Source organism: Hylobates moloch, unplaced genomic scaffold (assembly GCF_009828535.3).
Source record: "Hylobates moloch isolate HMO894 unplaced genomic scaffold, HMol_V3 SCAFFOLD_8, whole genome shotgun sequence".
Taxonomy (NCBI): domain Eukaryota; kingdom Metazoa; phylum Chordata; class Mammalia; order Primates; family Hylobatidae; genus Hylobates; species Hylobates moloch.
This window is the reverse complement of record NW_026652283.1, coordinates 77,948,691-77,969,296: the sequence shown is the minus strand read 5'-3', so window position 1 is coordinate 77,969,296 and position 20,606 is coordinate 77,948,691. Positions and strand designations below refer to the sequence as shown.

Here is a 20,606-nt window from a genome sequence, read left to right as displayed (position 1 = left end):
CTAATTTTTTTTTTCTGTCTCACTCTTGTCAGGGCTGGAGTGCAGTAGCACGATCAGGGCTCACCATAGCCTCTACTTCCTGAGTTGAAGCCATCCTCCCGCCTCAGCATTCCAAACATCTGGGACTACAGGCCTGAGCTACCTACCGTGCCCAGCTAATGATTTATTTTTGTGGAGACAGGGTCTTGCTATATTGCCCAGGCTGCATCGCCAGTCTTGAACTCCTGGGCTCAAGCAGTCCTCCTGCCTTAGCCTCACAAAGTCCTGGGATTACAAACATGAACCACCTCACCTGGCCCTAATTTTTCTCTTTTATTTATTTATTTTTTTTTTTTGAGATGGAGTCTCACACTGTCACCCAGGGTGGAGTGTAGTGGCATGATTTCATCTCACTGCAACTTCCACCTCCTTGGTTCAAGCGATTCTCATGCCTCAGCCTCCCAAGGAGCTGGGACTACAGTCACACACCACCACACCCAGCTAATTTTTGTATTTTTTTGTAGAGACGGGGTTTTGCCATGTTGGCCAGACTGATCTCAAACTACCGGCCTCAAGTGATCTACCCGCCTCGGCCTCCCAAAGTGCTGGGATTACAGGCGTGAGCCACGACGCCCAGCCCCTAATTTTTTCTTGTTTTTGTTTTTTTTGAGACGGAGTCTCACTCTGTCGCCCAGGCTGGAGTGCAGTGGCACAATCTTGGCTCACTGCAAGCTCCGCCTCCCAGGTTCATGCCATTCTCCTGCCTCAGCCTCCCGAGTAGCTGGGACTACAGGCACCCACCACCACGCCCGGCTAACTTTTTGTACTTTTAGTAGAGACGGGGTTTCACCGTGTTAGCCAGGATGGTCTCAATCTCCTGACCTCGTGATCCGCCCACCTCAGCCTCCCAAAGTGCTGAGATTACAGGCGTGAGCCACCACGCCTGGTCTACCCAGCCCCTAATTTTTGATAGTTGAAGTATACATGCACAGTCACTATCAATTTAACACTTGCTTGTCTTCCTAACACTTACTCTTATTTGGAATTACCAGTTTACTTTTGTTTGCCCACCCCCAAACACCTACATGAATGTAAAGCTCTCATGTTGCTAACAAAATATTCCAAGCCCCTACAACAAAACACAGCACAAAAGAGATCTTCCAATATTAGCTACACGAATACTAAATACCACGAAGAACAGGAAAGAAAGGCTTCCTCAAATACAAAGCTCTTCATCGCTGGGAAGATCACGCACCAAGAGTAAGAGTTTGACTAACATCATAAATCCATTCCAGAAACACATGGGCCAGGCATGGTGTCTCACATCTGTAATCCCAGCACTTTGGGAGGCCAAGGCAGGAAGATGGTTTTAGCCCAGAAGTTCGAGACTAGCCTGGCAACATAGTGAGACCTCGTCTCTACAAAAAAATTAAAAAATTAGCCGGGCATGGTGACACATGCCTATACTTCCAGCTACTCAGAAGGCTGAGGTGGGAGAACAGCTTAAGCCCAGGAGGTCAATGCTGCAGTGAGCCATGGTGATCTCACCACTTCATTCCAGCCTGGGCAACAGAGTGAGACTCCATCTCAAAAAAAAGGCTGGGCGCGGTGGCTCACACCTGTAATCGCAGCACTTTGGGAGGCTGAGGCAGGCAGATTACGAGGTCAGGAGTTCAAGACCAGCCTGACCAATATGGTGAAACCCCATCTCTACTAAAAATACAAAAATTTGCCAGGCATGGTGGCACGAGCCTGTAGTCTCAGCTACTCTGGAGGCTGAGGCAAAAGAATCACTTGTACCCGGGAGGCAGAAGTTGCAGTGAGCCAAGATCACACCACTGCACTCCAGCCTGGGCGACAAGAGCAAGACTCTGTCTCAAAAAAAGAAAAAAAAAAACAATCCACACAACATATAAACTCAAGATTTAAAAAAATTCTATAATGGCCAGGTACGGCAGTTCACGCCTGTAATCCCAGCACTCTGGGAGGCCAAGGAGGGTGGAACACTTGGGTCAGGAGTTTGAGACCAGCCTGGCCAACATGGTGAAATGCTGTCTCTACTAAAAATACAAAAATTAGCCAGGCATGGTGGCATACACCTGTAATCCCAGGTACCCAGGAGGCTCAGGCACAAGAATTGCTTGAACCCAGGAGGAAGTTGCAGTGAGCTGAGACTGCACCACTGCATTCCAGCCTGGGCGACAGAGCAAGACTCAGTCTCAAAAAAAGAAAAAAAAAGTAAATAAAATAAAATTAAAAATACTGGCCAGGTGCGACGGCTCACGCCTATAATCCCAGCACTTTGGGAGGCCAAGGCAGGTGGATCACCTGAGGTCAGGAGTTCGAGGCCAGCCTGACCAACATGGTGAAATCCCATCTCTACTAAAATTACAAAAATTAAGTGGACATGGTGGTGGGCGCCTGTAATCTCAGCTACTTGGGAGGCTGAGGCAGGAGAATCACTTGAGCCGGGAGGCAGAGGTTGTAGTGAGCCAAAATCGTGCCACTGCACTCCAGCATGGGTGACAAAGCAAGACACCATCTCAAAAAAAAAAACTATAAGCACCCAAGCAACAAGTATTTGTCAAAATAACTATTTTTAAATTTTTGGCTGGGCACAGAGGCTCACGACTATAATCCTAGCAATCTGAAATGCTAAAGTAGGAGGATCACTCGAGCCCAGCTGCTCACTGGGCAGTACAGCAAGCCCCATCTCAATTTAAAAAATGATAATAAAAAATAAATAATTTTATTATTGCCTGTCAGGATTTCTTAGATTCTTATAACATATATTACTATATGAATAACAAAAACTGTAACAATGATTTTAACCACAAAGACAAATCAAATACATCATAATTCAATTACAAAATAAAATTATGATTTTACTTTTCACTAAGTACCTTTTCTTGAAAGACAACAGCAGTTTCCAGCCCTGGCATGATGTCTAGTAGGAGTCTGCAAGCTGCAGTGTTTAAAGGGGGCTCTCGGCTTGTCATCACGTATGCATTCACCAGCTGTAAAGAAAAAAGAAATATTGTTCATCTAAAATTCAACCCAGTCAAATTAAGGACATCTAATAAAACCGTAACATATTCCCATTACTTTCTTAACGGGTATGAAAGAAGACCGTATGTAACTAATTAAACTTTTACTAATTAAACCTTTAATTATTATAAACACTTATGATCCTGCTGAGCCATGATGATACAACACATAATTTCTTCTGCAGCTTTAAAGCCAAATCCCCCCAAAACAACTCAGCAATCATAGAAATTAAATCTCAAATGCTGATGCCAGTGATGCACACTTGTAATCCCAGCACTTTGGGAAGCCAAGGCAGGAGATCACTTGAGCTCAGGAGTTTGAAACTAGCCTGGACAACATGGCAAAACCCCATCTCTACCAAAAATACAAAAATTAGCCAAGCATCGTGGCACATGCCTGTAGTCCCAGCTACATGGGAGGCTGAGGTGGGAGGATGCCCAGAGCCCAGGAAGTCAAGGGTGAAGTGAGCCCTAATCACCACTGCACTCAGGCCTGGGCAACAATGAGACCCTGTCTCCAAAAAAAAAAAAAACAAAAACAAAAACAAAAAACAAACAAAATGCCACAAATAAACCTATCCCCTTCCATATACACTTTATTTTTAATGATTTTTTTATGGACAGGGTCTCACTCTGTCACTTAGGCTGGAGTGCAGTGGCACAAGCATGGCTCACTGCAGTCTCGACCTCCCAGTCTCAAGTGATCCTCCAGCTTCAGCCTCCCAAGTAGCTGAGACCACAGGTGCACACCACCACGTCCATCTAATTTTTTAATTTTTAGTAGAGACGGGACCTCATTATGTTGCCTGAGCTAGCCTCTAACTCCTGGCCTCAGGTGATCCTCCCACCTCAGCCTCCCCAAGTACTGGGATTACAGGCATGAGCCATCACATCTGGCCCCCATACCACTGCATATACACTTTTTTAAATGCATAAGCAGGGCAATATGAGCCCCATATTCTTGACAATGGTTAATGAAAAACTCAAATTTTATAATAAATTATATATATAATACATATAATAATATGTATTAATAAAAGTCTCCATTTGGCACTTATTCAATATTTACTGAATCTCTAATATTAAGCGGTACTATGTTCTGTGCTGGGCATATAACAGTAAATAATTATTGACACAGTCCCACCATCCCAAGATTCATTATCCAGGCTGGGTGTGGTGGCTCACCCCTGTAATCCCAGCACATTGGGTGGCCAAAATCTGAGGATCGCTTGAGCCCAGGAGTTCAAGACCAGCCTGGGCAACCCAGTGAAATCTCGTCTCTACAAAAAAATCAAAAAATTAGCCAGGCATGGTGGCACATGCCTGTGGTCTCAGCTACTCAGGAGGCTGAGGCAGGAGAATCCTTGAGCATGCGAGGTCAAGGCTGCAGTGAGTGATCTTACCAATGTACTCAGAGCGAGATCCTATCTAAAACAAAAAAAAGATGTGTAATTCAATAGAGGTGACAGTTGGGAAAACAAGTAATACCATGAGTAAAGGATGCTACCGAAGCCCCTAGGAGGGCACACGACCCCTGCAGAAGAATCAGAGAAGGCTTAAGAGAAGAAGGGATTCCAAGCCAGGATGTAAAAGACGAGAAGGAAGTATCTAAGCAAACGCTGGAGGAGAGGAGGGCCAGAAGGCAAGAACTGAAACTGCAGAGAACAAAGTTCAGAGACAGATTTGGTTTTTATACCAAACTAAGAAACTTAAAATTTATCCTGAAGGTAACAGAAAGCCATTAATGGATTTTAAGCAAGAGGTTACCATAATTTCTGGGCTATAAAGTGAAGAATGAATTAGAGGAGGACAAGACAAGAAGAAACCAGTGAAGATGTTATTTCAGTAACCAAGTAAGAAATTGTTGGCTAAATGGTGATCTAGCTAAACTGGGGTCTGGTGACAAGAACAGAACTGGAGGGATTTGTGAAGTTTAAGGGGAAGGGAATAATAACATCTGTAAGTTCACTGTATAAGAGAGCTTGGAGGCGTAAAGGACACTTTCTAGCTAACTAGACAAGGACATCGTTACTAAGCTAGAGAACAAGAGAAATAGATTATGGAGTGAATGGTCAGACACGTAAAATTCAAGGTTTATATGGGAGATACCCAGAAGGAAATGTCTAGAAGGCAGTTGGGAAGTGATCTGAAACTAAGAAACAGACATTGGTGATACAGAAATAAATCTATGAGTCAACATAATACAGACAATAATAGCTAATACTGGCTGGGTGCAGTGGCCAATGTCCGTAAACCCAGCACTTTGGGAGACCGAGGCTGGTGGATCACCCAAAGTCAGGAGTTTGAGACCAGCCTGACCAACATGGAGAAACCCCGTCTCTACTAAAAATACAAAAATTAGCCTGGCGTGGTAGTGCATCCCTTGTAGTCCCAGCTACTCGGGAGGCTGAGTCAGGAGAATCACTTGAACCCGGGAGGCAGAGGTTGCAGTGAGCCGAGATCGCACCACTACACTCCAGCCTGGGCAACAAAAGCGAAACTGTCTCAAAAAACAAATAAGCAAATAAATAAATGATAATAATAGCTAATACCTACTGGGCCTTCATCGTGTGCCAGGCTCTCTGCCAAGCACCTTCATGCTTAATTTCATTCAAGGATTACAAAAAAGGTTTTAAATGCTATTAACTCCATTTTATAGACTAGAAAAATAAGGCTGTGGCTGGGCGCAGTGGTTCACGTCTGTAATCCCAGCACTTTGGGAGGCCAAGGTGGGTGGATAACTTGAGGTCAGGAGTTTGAGACTAGTCTGGCCAACATGGTGAAAGCCCATCTCTACTAAACATACAAAAAAATAAGCCAGGTGTGGTTGGCAGGCGCCTGTGGTCCCAGCTACTTGGGAGGCTGAGGCAGGAGAATCATCTGAGCCTGGAAAGCAGAGGTTGCAGTGAGCCAAGATTGTGCCAGCCTGAGTGACAGAGCCAGACCGTCTCAAAAGGAAGAAAAGAAAAAGAAGGCAGGGAGAAAATAAAGCTTGAAGAGGCTTAAGTCTGTCAGTGAACTATGGAGCTGGATTTAAATCCAAAACATGGACCCCCAAAGCCCACGTTCTCAAGCATCATGCCATCCCACCTCCAAAAACAAACCTATCAGCCACAATTTGTTGAGCAATTACTATGTTCAGGAGCTGAGTAAAATATGTATTTCTTATTTACTCCTCACATCCTCCTCAAGATAGAAAGCACCTTTCTATCCCTCTACATGCCCAATGCATACCCCACAGTGTCAGTGCAGAATCATGCTGTATGCATCACTCTTATTTTTCCACTGAAAAACTGAAGAAGGCCCCTATATTCTCAAATTCAAAATCATTTTGCCCAAGAATGAGCATAGATACCTTGGGAGGCCTCACCAATATCAAAGTACATACCAAAGAGAAAGCATTATGGCCACAACCAGGACTTTGGCAAAAAACTCTACTCCCAACTTTGTCAAGGCCTTAGGAGAAGGCAAACTATTCACGAAAAAACAATAAAGATACAGCATCTACAGCTGATAATCGCCGGAGAAAAGTAAGAAGCAAACCTACTGCATTCATGAAATCATCATTCTTGAAGAGTATTCTCAGCAAGTGGCCCAGCATACACTCTGGATCAGCTCGACCTACCAAGAGAAGAGGGGAGGAACAAATAAAGGAATGAGTAAGTCATCCCAGTCAAGCAACTTAGACCTCTGGAAAGGCACCTGGGTTGTTATATGCACTAATAAAATGCCAGCAAAAATAATCAGAAACAAAATATTATTGTGCTAAATTAGATTACATAAGAAACATACTTTAGGCCAGGCGCAGTGGCTCATGCCTGTAATCCCAGCACTTTGGGAGGCCGAGGTGAGCAGATGACGAGGTCAGGAGTTTGAGACCAGCCTGGCCAACATGGTGAAATCCCGTCTCTACTAAAAATACAAAAATTAGCCAGGTGCAGTGGCGGGCGCCTGTAATCCCATCTACTCGGGAGGCTGAGGCAGGAGAATTGCTTGAACCCAGGAGGCGGAGGTTGCAGTGAGCCAAGATTGCACCACTGCAATCCAGCCTGGGTGACAGAGGAAGACTCCCTCTCGAAAAAAATATATTAAAATAAAATGGACATGGATGAAGCTGGAAACCATCATTCTCAGCAAACTATCGCAAGGACAAAAAACCAAACACCTGTTCTCACTCATAGGTGGGAACTGAACAATGAGAACACTCGGACACAGGAAGGGGAACATCACACACCGGGGCCTGTTGTGGGGGGGGGGAAGGGGAGAGGGATAGCATTAGGAGATATACCTAATGTAAATGACGAGTTAATGGGTGCAGCACACCAACACGGCACATGTATACATATGTAACAAACCTGCACGTTGTGCACAGGTACCCTAGAACTTAAAGTATAATAAATATATATATATATATATATATAAAAAGAAACATGCTTTAAAAATAACAATGTAAAAACTTGAGACACTGCTCTCTAGCCTTCCCATCTCCTAGCATACTGCCTATACAGCACTGCTGAATTAAACAAATGAGCACTAGATCCAGACGAGCATCACCAAGAGTATACAAGGTCTACAAAAGAATCATAAAGGAACCTAAGAGAGAGAAAACTTCTGACTCCCCATCCATAAAAAGGTAGGAAGCATGCTTCTATTGATGGGTGGCCTGGAGAAGACAGGCTCCAAGTCCAACCTCTCCTTCCACTACAATGACAACAGCAACAGCGATGCATCCTCAAACATGTAAGGACACCCTGGGTCAGGGTGACGGGGGTGAATTCCACCAAGCAATCACCAACCCCTAAAGATACAATAACCTTGGCCATCTTAACTTAGCTCTTGTGGAAAGAAAGGAGGCCAGGGGCCTAGGATCAACTCAATGCATAGCCTAATGATAAAAAAATTAGTTGATGGAAGGGAGAATTATTGGTTTGTTGTTGTGTTTTGAGACGGAGTCTTGCTCTGTCGCCAAAGCTGGAGTACAGTGGCTCAATCTTGGCTCACTGCAACCTCCACCTCCTAAATTCAAGCGATTCTCCTACCTCAGCCTCCCGAGAAGCTGGGATTACAGGTGCCTGCCACCACGCCCAGCTAATTTTTGAATTTTTAGTAGAGTAGGGGTTTCACCATGTTGGCCAAGCTGGTCTCGAACTCCTGACCTCAGGTGATGTGCCCGCCTCAGCCTCCCAAATTGCTGGGATTACAGGTATGAGCCACCGCGCACGGCCTGGTTTGTTTTTAAAACAGAAACCTCTATTTCATTTCATTTCCTTTCGGAGCATTTAGAGAGGCAAATTTAGTCAAAACATACAATAGAGAATGGAGACAAGATGTGAGCTGCTGATATGTTTTTACCAAGCTGTTAATTAGTATCTCAAAATAATTCACAAAAAGAAACATTAGAGGAAAGTATCACAAAAACAAACAAGGACCATAGTTACCTAATGTTAGTTGTTTATAAATCATGAAACTGAAATCTTTATTTTTAATAAAAGAAATAATGCCACTGACAAATATTGCTTAACATTAAGAGGAAAAAATTGCTTTGTAAGCTCTACTGAAAAATGGCATATCTTTCTCTGTCTCTCCCTTCTTCCTCATTGCCATTTAATCCATCTCCAGGCAATGACACTCATCATGATCATCTATCTTTTAATGCTTTTCATAATCCAATGCATTAACTTATTTTCTGATTTCACATTCACTTTCATAGTTCTTCATGCTCTGATTTGAGTTACTGATGATGTGGGTTAAATGGTGAATATTCCTCTGTAGTCACAAGTAGGGATGTCCAGGACAAGAGCAGCAGATAACATCACATAAGCAACTAGACTCTCAATTTGAAATGCCTAGCTTACATGTGAGAACAAAAGTATAAGAAATAGCAGTAAACCCTGGAACATTCAGGTGAATATATAATGTCCTTATTTTTATAACTCCCACTCATTCACACTCTCTTTCCACACACAAAATTTTTTTTTTTTTTTTTTTTTGAGACAGAGTTTTGCTCTTGTTGCCCAGGCTGGAGTTCAATGGCATGATCTTGGCTCACCGCAACCTCTGCCTCCTGGGTTCAAGCGATTCTCCTGCCTCAGCCTCCTGAGTAGCTGGGATTACAGGCATGCGCCACCATGTCTGGTTAATTTTGTATATTTAGTAGAGACAGGGTTTTTCCTTGTTGGTCAGGCTGGTCACAAACTCCCGACCTCAGGTGATCCTCCTGCCTCGGCCTCCCAAAGTGCTGGGATTACAGGCGTGAGCCACCACGCCAGGCCAAAATTTCAGACTCCTCTCCACAAAGGACTGCTTCAGGCCATTGAGCTTATATGCACTATGGGCCCATGCATGACTTCAGCTTTGCCCACTGGTGATCCACCTTACAGTAAACATAAAATGGCAGTCTCAAGTCCCTCATAATTCTGTACCACTGTAGCAAATTCCATACCAAAGCAGGTGCTATCATGGCTTTAATTAGCCCAAAGTTGGCCAGGCTCGGTGGCTCACGCCTGTAGTCCCAGCACTTTGGGAGGCGGAGGCGGGTGGATCACTTGAGGTCAGGAGCTCAAGACCAGCTTGGCCAGAATGGTGAAACCCCTTCTCTATTAAAAATGCAAAACTTGGCCGACTGTGGTGATGCATGCTTGTAATCCCAGCTACTTGGGACACTGAGGCACAAAAATTGCTTGAACCCAAGATGCAGTGGTTGCACTGAGCCAAGAAAGTGCCACTGCACTCCCAGCTGGGCGACAGAGCAAGATGCTGTCTCAAAAAATAAATAAATAAATAAATAAGCCCAAAGTAAACCAAATTAACACAAGAAGGCATACTTTAGTTCTCAAGACACCAAAGCAGACATAAGCGTCAAGGTTCCAAATATCAACTTCCTAACTAAAAGCAGGACACTGAATGCTCTCTCAACTGTATTTCCCCAACAGTAAAAGGATAATTATTAAAAGGATAATTATTATTAGAAAGATAAAGGCACAGAGATGAACACCTTTTGTTTTTATGGTTTAAAAAAGTTGGTTGGGCACAGTGGCTCATGCCTATAATCCCAGTACTTTGGGAGGCCCAGGCGGGAGGATAGCTTGTGTCCAGGAGTTCCAGACCAACTTGGACAGCAAAGCAAGATCCCATCTCTACAAAAAAATAAAAACTAAAAATCAGCCAGGCATGATGGCACATGCCTGTAGGTCCCAGCTACTCAAGAGGCTGAGGTGGGAGGATCGTTTGAGCCAGGAGATCCAGGCTGCAGTGAGCTATGATCATGCCACTGCTCTGCAACCTGGGCAACAGAGTGAGTACCCATCTCCAAAAAAGAAAAAGTCTGAAAGGAAAACCGTTTTTCTTTTTAATTCTTTGTCATCATATCAACTGAGTTAACTAAAGTACACCTACTTTTGTTCCTTTAGATTAGTTATGTGATATTTGACTGGCAAATATCAAAAATATTTCCAATTTTTTTCCAGAAATTTATTTTTCCTCACTGGCTCCACCTTGAGCAACATTTTAACAAATAAAAGGTCTTGGTCGGGCGCAGTGGCTCACGCCTGTAATCCCAGCACTTTGGGAGACCGACGCGGGCAGATCACGAAGTCAGGAGATTGAGACCATCCTGGTTAACACGGTGAAACCCCGTCTCTACTAAAAATACAAAAAATTAGACGGGCGCGGTGGCGGGCACCTGTAGTCCCAGCTACTCGGGGGACTGAGGCAGGAGAATGGCGTGAACCTGGGAGACAGAGATTGCAGTGAGCCGAGATTGCACCACTGCACTCCAGCCTGGGTGAAAGAGCGAGACTCCGTCTCAAAAAAAAAAAAAAAAAAAAAAGTCTTAAAACTTACCACAGAAGATGCTATTTCAATTCAAAAATATTCCCATAAGCAATTTTTCTTTTTTAAAAAAGAAAAAAAAGACCCTTGCTTTAATAAAAGTGTCTTAAAAGAAAAAAAGAAGACCCACACTTAAGAGCACAAGTCTTACCAGGATGTCGATCATCAAATGGGTCTGGATCCCCTTTACGATACTCTTCAGTTTCTTTTTCAATCAACTGAGACATCCTAGCACAAAGGGAACAAGAGGTCAACTCTGGACAAGCATAAAAAAATGGACCACCATCTACAACAGTCAATTCAACAGTCAAGGTAGAAAATAAAAGCAAAGTTAGAAAAAGACTATTTCTTCTGATATACACAGAAATCTAAGCAATTATCTCATAAAAGAGTTTCCTCTCCCAAACTCATTCTTTTTTTTTTGACTGAGTCTCGCTCTGTCGCCCAGGCTGGAGTGCAGTGGTGTGATCTTGGCTCACTGCAAGCTCTGTCTCCCGGGTTCACGCCATTCTCCTGCCTCAGCATCCCGCATAGCTGGGACTACAGGCGCCCACCACCACGCCCGGCTAACTTTTTGTACTTTTAGTAGAGATGGGGTTTCACCATGTTAGCCAGGATGGTGGTCTCGATCTCCTGACCTTGTGATCCACCCGCCTCAGCCTCCCAAAGTGCTGGGATGACAGGCGTGAGCCACTACACCTGGCCCCCAAACTCATTCTTATATAAACTTCCCCTGCCTCAAAAAATAACATTACCTTCACCTCAGAAGCCAAAAATGTAGGAGTCATCTTTAAAATCTTCCTTTCCTTGCCGGGCGTGATGGCTCATGCCTGTAATCCCAGCACTTTGGGAGGCCAAGGCAAGAGGATCACCTGAGGTTGGGAGTTCGAGACCAGCCTGAACAACATGGAGAAACCCTGTCTCTACTAAAAATACAGAATTAGCTGGGTGTGGTGACACATGCCTGTAATCCCAGCTACTAGGGAGGCTGAAGCAGGAGAATTGCTTGAACCTGGGAGGCGGAGGTTGCAGTGAGGTGAGAGATCGTGCCACTGCACTCCAGCCTAGGCAACAAGAGCGAAACTCTGTCTCAAAACAAAAAAAAAAATCTTCCTTTTCTCCTCCCTCTCCCACAACAATTTGTTAGCTCTACTACAAGGTACTTCCTGACTCACATCACTTCTCTAATTCTTGACCACTCCTATCCTCATCCAGACCACCATCATCAACTACCTGAATTACTTCCAATGGTCTTTTTACCAGTCTCCTTGCTTCCTGCTTCCACGTCTGATCTGATGCAATTCATTCTCCAACTTCCAATGACTTACCACAATACCCTGAATTAAATCCAAGTACTACTATGGCCTGCAATTATCTGGCTTCTGCCTGCTGCTTCCTGACCACTTCTTCCACTCCTCCACCCTCCTGCATTACCCTTCGGTCACTGTTATTCAAAGAGCCCAATTTCATTCCTGTTTCAGGGTTACAGTGCTATTACCTCAGCTTGTAACATTCTTCCCACCATCTAAGCCTCCACCCCTGCCCCAAGTAACCATTCATCTGCTTTCTCTCACTACAACTGAGTTCTGCCTGATCCAGAATTTGTTTTCTTTTTTTCTTGTAGAGATGGGGTCTTGCTATGTTGCCCAGGTTGGAGTCTAGTGGCTATTTACAAGCATAAACATAGCACACTACAGCTTCAAACTCTTGGCCTCAAGCAATCCTCCTGCCTCAGCCTCCCAAGTAGCTGGGTCTACAGGCACGCAACACTGTGTCTGGCTTGTTCCAGACTTTCACATAAATTGAACCATATATAATCTTTTTACATCTAACTTTCACCTAGCATGTTTTGAGAGTCATCCATGTTGCTGAACGTATGAAAAGTTCTGTTTTATTAATGCATTTGTTTTTTGAGATGGAGTTTCACTCGTCACCCAGGCTGGAGTGCAATGGCGCTATCTCAGCTCACCACAACCTCCGCCTCCAAGGTTCAAGCGATTCTCCTGCCTCAGCCTCTTGAGTAGCTGGAATTACAGGCATGCACCACCACACCCAGCTAATTTTTGTATTTTTAGTAGAGATGGGGTTTCTCCATGTTGGTCAGGCTGGTCTCGAACTCCTGACCTCAGGTGATCTGCCTGCCTCAGCGCCCTAAAGTGCTGAGATTATAGGTGTGAGCCACCACGCCCAGCTATTCATGCATTATTTATAAAACAAGAAAAATGGCTGGGCACAGTGGCTCACACCTGTAATCCCAACAATTTGGGAGGCCAAGGTGGGCCAATCACCTGAGGTCGGGAGTTCGAGACCAGCCTGACCAACAAGGAGAAACCCCATCTCTACTAAAAATACAAAATTAACCGGGCATTCTGCCACATGCCTGTAATCCCAGCTACTCGGGAGGCTGAGGCAGGAGAATCACTTGAACCCAGGAGGTGGAGGTTGCACTCCATTGCACTCCAGCTTGGGAAACAAGAGCAAACCTCCATCTCAAAAAAAAACAAAACAAAACAAAAACAAGAAAAATTACTATTTGGGTGCCCTAAGACTGACACTTTATAATAATGACAAGCCAATACAAGACTATCATACTCTCCATCTAACATGCTCTGTCCTAAGTCAATCTCTCCTATGTGCTTATTTCTAGGACACTATACTTTCACACACTTGATCTTAGCCAAAAGGCCGAGAAGCGATGACACTATACTTTCTAGTCTTTTTTTTTTTTTTTTTTTTTTAAGAAACAGGGTCTAGCAGGGGCGACAGAATGAGACTCCATCTCAAAAAAAAAAAAAAAAAAAAAACCCAAAAACCAGAAAAAAAAACAAACAAACAGGGTCTCACTCTGTTGCTCACGCTGGAGTGCGGCAGCACGACTCATGGCTCACTGAAGCCTCAACGTCCCAGGCTCAAGTGATCCTCCCACCTCAGGCTCCTGAATAACTGGGACTACGGGAACACCACCATGCCCAGCTAACTTTGAAAATTTTTTGTAGATGGGGAATTTGCTCCCCAGGCTGACCTCAAACTCCTGGGCTCAAGCCCACCTTGGCCTACCAAAGTTCTGGGATTACAGGCATTGAGCAGCCACACCCAGCCTTGCTAGTCTTTTTTTCTGAGATGGAGTCTCGCTCTGTCGCCCAGGCTGGAGTGCAATGGCGCGATGTCGGCTCACTGCAACCTCTGCCTCCCAGGTTCAGGCGATTCTCCTGCCTCAGCCTCCCGAGTAGCTGGGATTACAGGCATGTGCCACCATGCTCAGCTAATTTTTGCATTTTTTTTTTGGTAGAGACAGGGTTTTGCCATGTTAGTCAGGCTGATCTCAAACTCCTGACCTCAGGTGATCCACCCACCTTGGATTCCCGAAGTGCTGGGATTACAGGTGTGAGCTACCACGTCCGGCCCTTTCTAGTTTTAAGAATTAAACTCTCTTGGCCGGCGCTGTGGCTCACGCCTGTAATCCCAGCACTTTGGGAGGCTGAGGCGGGCGGATCACCTGAGGTTGGGAGCTCGAGATCAGCCTGACCAACATGGAGAAACCCCGTCTCTTCTAAAAATACAAAAAAATAGCCAGGCATGGTGGTGCATGCCTGTAATTCCAGCTATTCGGGAGGCTGAGGCAGGAGAATCGCTTGAACTCAGGAGGTGGAGGTTGCGGTGAGCCAAGATCATGCCATTGCACTCCAGCCTGGCCAACAAGAGCAAAACTCTGTCTCAAAAAAATAACTAAATAAATATAAAAGAGTTAAACTCTCTGCAAAAATTACTGGTCCATGCTAATCAAGCTTCAAAAGTATTTCTGCTTTTTCTTCCTTTCCCTCTAAACTTTGAAACCTCTCTTTAACACAAAGGGCAATCACACAAAATAACATATGTGTACATATTTTTTTGTTGGTGATGGTTTTTATTTTTTTATTTTTATTTTTAAGAGACAGGGTCTGTCTCTCAGGCTGGACTGCAGTGGCACAGTGGCAGAATCGTACCTCACTGCAGCCTCAAACTCCTGAGCTCAATCTTCCTGCGTCAGCTTCCCAAGTAGGTGGGACTACAGGTGTGAATCAGCATGCCTGGCTTTTTTTTTTTTCTTTTTTTTGAGACGGAGTCTCGCTCTTTCGCCCAGGCTAGAGTGCAGTGGCGCAATCTCGGCTCACTACAACCTCTGCCTCCCAGGTTCAAGCAATTCTCCTACCTCAGCCTCCTGAGTAGCTGGGGTTACAGGTACATGCCACCATCCCGGCTAACTTTTGTATTTTTAGTAGAGATGGGGTTTCACCATGTTGGTCAGGCTGGTCTCTAACTCCTGACCTCATGATCCACCTGCCTCGGCTCCCCAAAGTGCTGGGATTACAGGCATGAGCCACTGCACCCGGCCTTATACCTAGCTATTTTTTTAATTTTTTATATAGACAGCGTCTTGCTATGTTGCCCAGGTTGGTCTTGAACTCCTGGACTCAAGCAATACTTCCACCTCAGCTTCACAAAATATACTTAGAATTACATATTGTAAGATCTACTAGTATCAAAAAAGAAAAAACAAAAAGATCTACTAGTATCCTCAGTTGAAACTAATAAATATAACAGAGAAGTTAAAAATATGGCCTTGGGCCAGGCACAGTGGCTCATGCCTATAATCCCAGCACTTTGGGAGGCCAAGGTGGGAAAATCACTAGAGGTAAGGAGTTAGAGACCAGCCTGGGCAATATAGTGAAATCCCACCCCCCATCTCTACTAAAAAATTAAAAAATTAGCCAGACATGGTGGCAACACATCCTGTAGTCCCCGCTACTCAGGAGACTGAGATTGGAAGATGGCTTGAGCCCAGGAATTCAAGGCTGCAGTGAGCTATGATAAAACTGCTGCACTCTAGGGCCCAGCATGGTGGCTCACGCCTGTAATCCCAGCACTTTGAAAGGCTCAGGCGGGCGGATCACGAGGTCAGGAGATCAAGACCATCCTGGCTAACACGGTGAAACCCGTCTCTACTAAACATACAAAAAATTAGCCAGGCATGGTGGCGGGCGCCTGTAGTCCCAGCTACTCGGGAGGCTGAGGCAGGAGAATCACTTGAACCCGGGAGGCGGAGCTTGCAGTGAGCCAAGATTGTGCCACTGCATTCCAGCCTGGGCGACAGAGTGAGACTCTGTCTCAAAAAAAAAAACAAAACAAAACAAAAAAAAAAAACGTGGCTTTTGGAGCCAGATTTTCAGGGTTCAAATCTGAGCTCTTCCACAGTGTGAGACACTCTGGGTAAGTTATTTAACCTCTCTGCGCCTCAAGATAATAATCTCTACGTTACAGAGTTTCCCTGGGTTTAAGTTAATTATAATAAAACCTGACAAGTAAGAGCTCTTTAGGTGTTAATTGTGGGGTTTTTTTCTTCTGTTTAGTCTTCTCATTTTCCAAGAGTAATTGGCATTATAAAAACTGGGAATCGGGCGAGGCGCAGTGGCTCACACCTGTAATCCCAGCACTTTGGGAGGCTGAGGCAGGTGGGTCACTTGAGGTCAGGAGGTCAAGACCAGCCTGGCCAACAGGGTAAAACCCATCTCTACTAAAATACGAAAATTAGCCAGGCATGGTGGCGGGCGCCTATAATCCCAGGTACTCAGGAGGCTGAGGCAGGAGACTCACTTGAGCCAGGGAGGCAGAGACTGCAGTGAGCCAAGATCGAACCACTGCACTCCAGCCTGGGTGACAGAGTGAGACTCCATCTCAAAACAAACAAAAAACTGAGAATCAAAAATAGGAAAAACAGTTAATTTAGGGTAGCTACTGACTGGGATGAAGCAGGAGGGTGCAATCTGGTACTCAAGTTCTACTATAACTTGATCTAGATAATGGTCTTACAAAAAAAATCCATCTAGCAGAGTACTTTACAGTATATAAGTTACATCTCAAGAAAAAAAAAAAAGGCCGGGCGCAGTGGCTCACGCCTGTAATTCCAGCACTTTGGGAGGCTGAGGCAGGTGGATCACGAGGTCAGGAAATCAAGACCATCCTGGCTAACACGGTGAAACCCTGTCTTTACTAAAAATACAAAAAAATTAGCCAGGTGTGTTGGCGGGTGCCTGTAATCCCAGCTACTCAGGAGGCTGAGGCAGAATAGCATGAATCCAGGAGGCGGAGCTTGCAGTGAGCTGAGATCGCACCACTGCACTCCAGCCTGGGCAACAGAGCAGACTCCGTCTCAAAAAAAAGACCAGCCTGGCCAACACGGTGAAACCCTGTCTCTATTAAAAAAACACAAAAAATTAGCCGGGCGTGGTGGTGGGCACCTAATCCCAGCTACTTGGGAGACTGAGGCAGAAGAATCGCTTGCACCTGGGAGGCGGAGGTTGCAGTGAGCCGGGATCACACCACTGCACTCCAGCCTGAGCGAAAGAGTGAGACTCCAACTCAAAACAAAACAAAACAAAACAAAACAAAAAAAGCCCACTTGCACAGCTTGGACCAAAGCCAGCCCCTTTCAACAGAATCAAGTCAAAGGCTAATAAACGGATGAATTAAAGTTACAAAATGACATACATTGTTCTTACGAAACTGTCAAAAGATCATAAAAATAATGGTCAATAAAAGAGCAGACAGGCCTAAAATTCATTTGCTCTTCATGGAATATACTAAAACATCCAAACCTGCAGCCAGATGAGGGAAGAAAAAAAAAACAAACAAAACCCTAAAACTATTTTAGAAAATATCCAGTAAACAGATCCACAATTTGGTGAAGGAGCAAAGTTGCCCCTGATTAAAATAAAACAAACTGACCAGCCTGGGCAACCTGGCAAAATCCCATCTCTACAAAAAAAAAAAAAAAAAAAATTAGTGGAGCATGGTAGCATGCGCCCCAGCCACTCAGAGGGCTGAGGTGGGAGGATCACTTGAGTCCAGGAGGTTGAGGCTGCAGTGAGCTATGATCACAACACTGTACTCCAGCCTTGGGGGAAAAAAAAACAACACTGGAACTGGAGTCAAAACCCAGGATTCTAACCTAAGTTTCCACTGCCTCGCTGAGCATTTTTTTGCAAGTAAATCTGAGAATGTCTACCATTTAATGATGTATCTTTCAGAGATACTTTGAGTGACAAATGAGGAAGGTGAAGTTCAGATAAGTGCCTCTCACAGTCCTGACACCAAAAAAAGTCCTCAAATATTTGTTGAGTGGAATGAACTGATTTACTCATTTTCTTTCCATTCTGATAACCCCTTTAATATTTACAAACCTTCCCATTCCAGTAGGTGTGTTTTATATACACACACACACACACACACACACACACACACACAAACCATACTGCCTGATTTGGAACTTCATCATTATATGCTATTCAGTGTTACTATGCATTGTTCTTTATCTGTTAGTTTTTGTTGTTGTTGAGACAGAGTCTCTGTTGCCCAGGCTGGAGTGTAGTGGCACAATCTCAGCTCACTGCAGCCTCCACCTACCTGGCTCAAGCAATCCTCCTACCTCAGCCTCCTGAGTAGCTGAGACTACAGGCACGTGCCACCACGCCTGGCTAATTTTTGTATTTTTTGTAGAGACAACAGTCTCACCATGTTGCCCAGGCTGGTTTTGAGCTCCTGGGCTCAAGCAATTCACCTGCCTCAGCCTCCCAAACTGCCAGGATTACAAGTGTGAGCCACCATGCCAGGCCTCCGTTAGTCTTAGTTGCTTCCCAGGTAGTTATCTCCTTGAGGACAGCCCCCCTCTATTTTAGGCTTTGCATTGCTGAAGAGCATAGCACAGTGAAAAAGTTGAGGATAAAATATGGTAATGTAAAATAATGTTGAAAATAAAACATTAAGTACTTTTAGTATAAGTGCTCAAAGAATATTTCTTGAACAAGTGAATGAATCCACATAACCATCCTCATTAACGACACTCTCCTCCTTTCACAGTCACATCAATTATACGCATGTTACCAGCACAATATTTAAATTCTCTAATTCACTGTGGCTGCATTTCAAGTATCCTGTTTAACAGATGGTGTTTAATTATTCTTTTGTTTTAATTAAGACGGGGTCTTACTATGTTGCCCAAGCTGGTCTTTAACTTGTGGCCTTGAGCGATCCTCCTACCTCAGCCTTCCAAAGTGCTGGGATTAGAGGCATAAACCACTACACCTGGCCTAACTTTCTTACTCTCCAATGCCTCTACCAATTAAAATCCAGTTTCCGCCAGTCAGCAATAATCCTGTTCCTTAAAAAAAAACTCGTATTTTCACATTCCCCGTGTATTAAAAGCAATTAGGAACAATGCATTTATCCCCGTTTAAACTTTCATAATATTATAGTTCTTTCTCCATAAAAAGTAAGAGATCATTGCACAAAGATTTTTTAACAGCTATGATATTGAAGATGAGACGTTAAGGATCCCCACATTCCAGTGACCTTCTCCTTAGAAAACTCATGAGCAACCCTCCCCAGCCTTTACTTTTCACTTTTTCTCCATCTTGACACATTTATTAAATAAAATTATATACCATACAGTTATTATGAACCAGGCAGTGGACAAATCATCATTTGAGGAGACACCAATAAAAAGACACAGTCGTAGGCCAGGCATGGGGGCTCACGCCTGTAATCTCAGCACTTCTGGGAGGCCGAGGCAGGTGGATTGCTTGAGTCCAAGTGATCGAGACCAGCCTGGGCAACATAGCGAAACCCTATCTCTACTAAAAATACAAAAAATTAGCCAGGCAGGGTGGTGTGTGCCTGTGAGTCCCAGCTACTCAAGAAGCTGAGGTGGGAGAATCAACTAAGCCCAGGAAGTTGAGGTTGCAGTGACCCAAGATCACGCCAGTACACTCCAGCCTGGGCAACAGAGGGAGATCCTGTCTAAAAAAACAATTATAGCCAGGCACGGTGGCTCATGCCTGTAATCTCAGCACTTTGGGAGGCCGAGGTGGGCAGATCACGAGGGCAGGAGATCAAGACCATCCTGGCTAACACGGTGAAACCTGAAACCCCATCTCTACTAAAAAATATAAAAAATTAGCCCGGCGTGGTGGCAGGCACCTGTAGTCCCAGCTACTGGGGAAGCTGAGGCAGGAGAATGGTGTGAATCTGGGAGGCAGAGCTTGCAGTAAGCCAAGATCGCGCCACTGCACTCCAGACCAGGCAACAGAGCAAGACTCCGTCTCAAAAAATAAAATAAAATTATAGTACAATGTGGCATAATGGGGGAAAATTAAAATACATACATATGAATGATAGGAGTATCAAAACAAAGTGGTGGCCAGTATGGTGGTTCACACCTGTAATCCCAGCACTTTGGGAGACCAACGTAGAAGGAACGTTTGAAGTGAGGAGTTTGAGAACAGCTGAGCAACATAATGACACCCTGTCTCCACCAAAAAAATTAAAAAATAAAAATTTAGCAGTGAGCTATAATCATACCACTGCACTCTATCCTGGGTGACACAGTGAGACCCCGTCACTAAAAAAAAAAAAAAAAAAATTTTTTTTTAATGATGGGGAGCCCAAACCTACAGTCAGTGAAGGTTTTACAGACATGATTCTTGAACTACTTCTTGTAAGGACTAGGCCTGCCATGCAGACATGCCAAGGAAAGGCATTTCAGGCCAAAGAAATACCAAGTGTAAAGGCACAAAGACATTAAAAAATATGTTAATCCAGCCGGGCAGGGTGGCTCACGCTTGTAATCCCTGCACTTTGGGAGGCCGAGGTGGGCGGATCATGAGGTCAGGAGTTCGAGACCAGCCTGGCCAACACAGTGAAACCCCGTCTCTACTA

At 44.5% G+C, this 20,606-nt stretch overlaps 1 protein-coding gene across 9 annotated transcripts in view; it reads right to left on the bottom strand.

Moving 5' to 3' along the window:
* Window positions 1-20,606, bottom strand: part of DCAF1 (DDB1 and CUL4 associated factor 1) — a 104,165-nt gene that overhangs the window by 60,309 nt on the left and 23,250 nt on the right. For all 9 annotated transcript variants that reach the window (XR_009214420.1, XR_009214419.1, XM_058442170.1 and 6 more), the window contains 3 exons: window positions 11,008-11,084; window positions 6,574-6,647; window positions 2,883-2,996 (listed from right to left, as the gene is read on the bottom strand). Coding sequence is in view for 7 of the 9 variants with exons in the window: in XM_058442170.1 (XP_058298153.1) it covers window positions 2,883-2,996; window positions 6,574-6,647; window positions 11,008-11,084 (265 nt within the window). In the remaining 2 variants the exon portion in view is untranslated. The remainder of the gene's footprint in view (window positions 1-2,882; window positions 2,997-6,573; window positions 6,648-11,007; window positions 11,085-20,606) is intronic.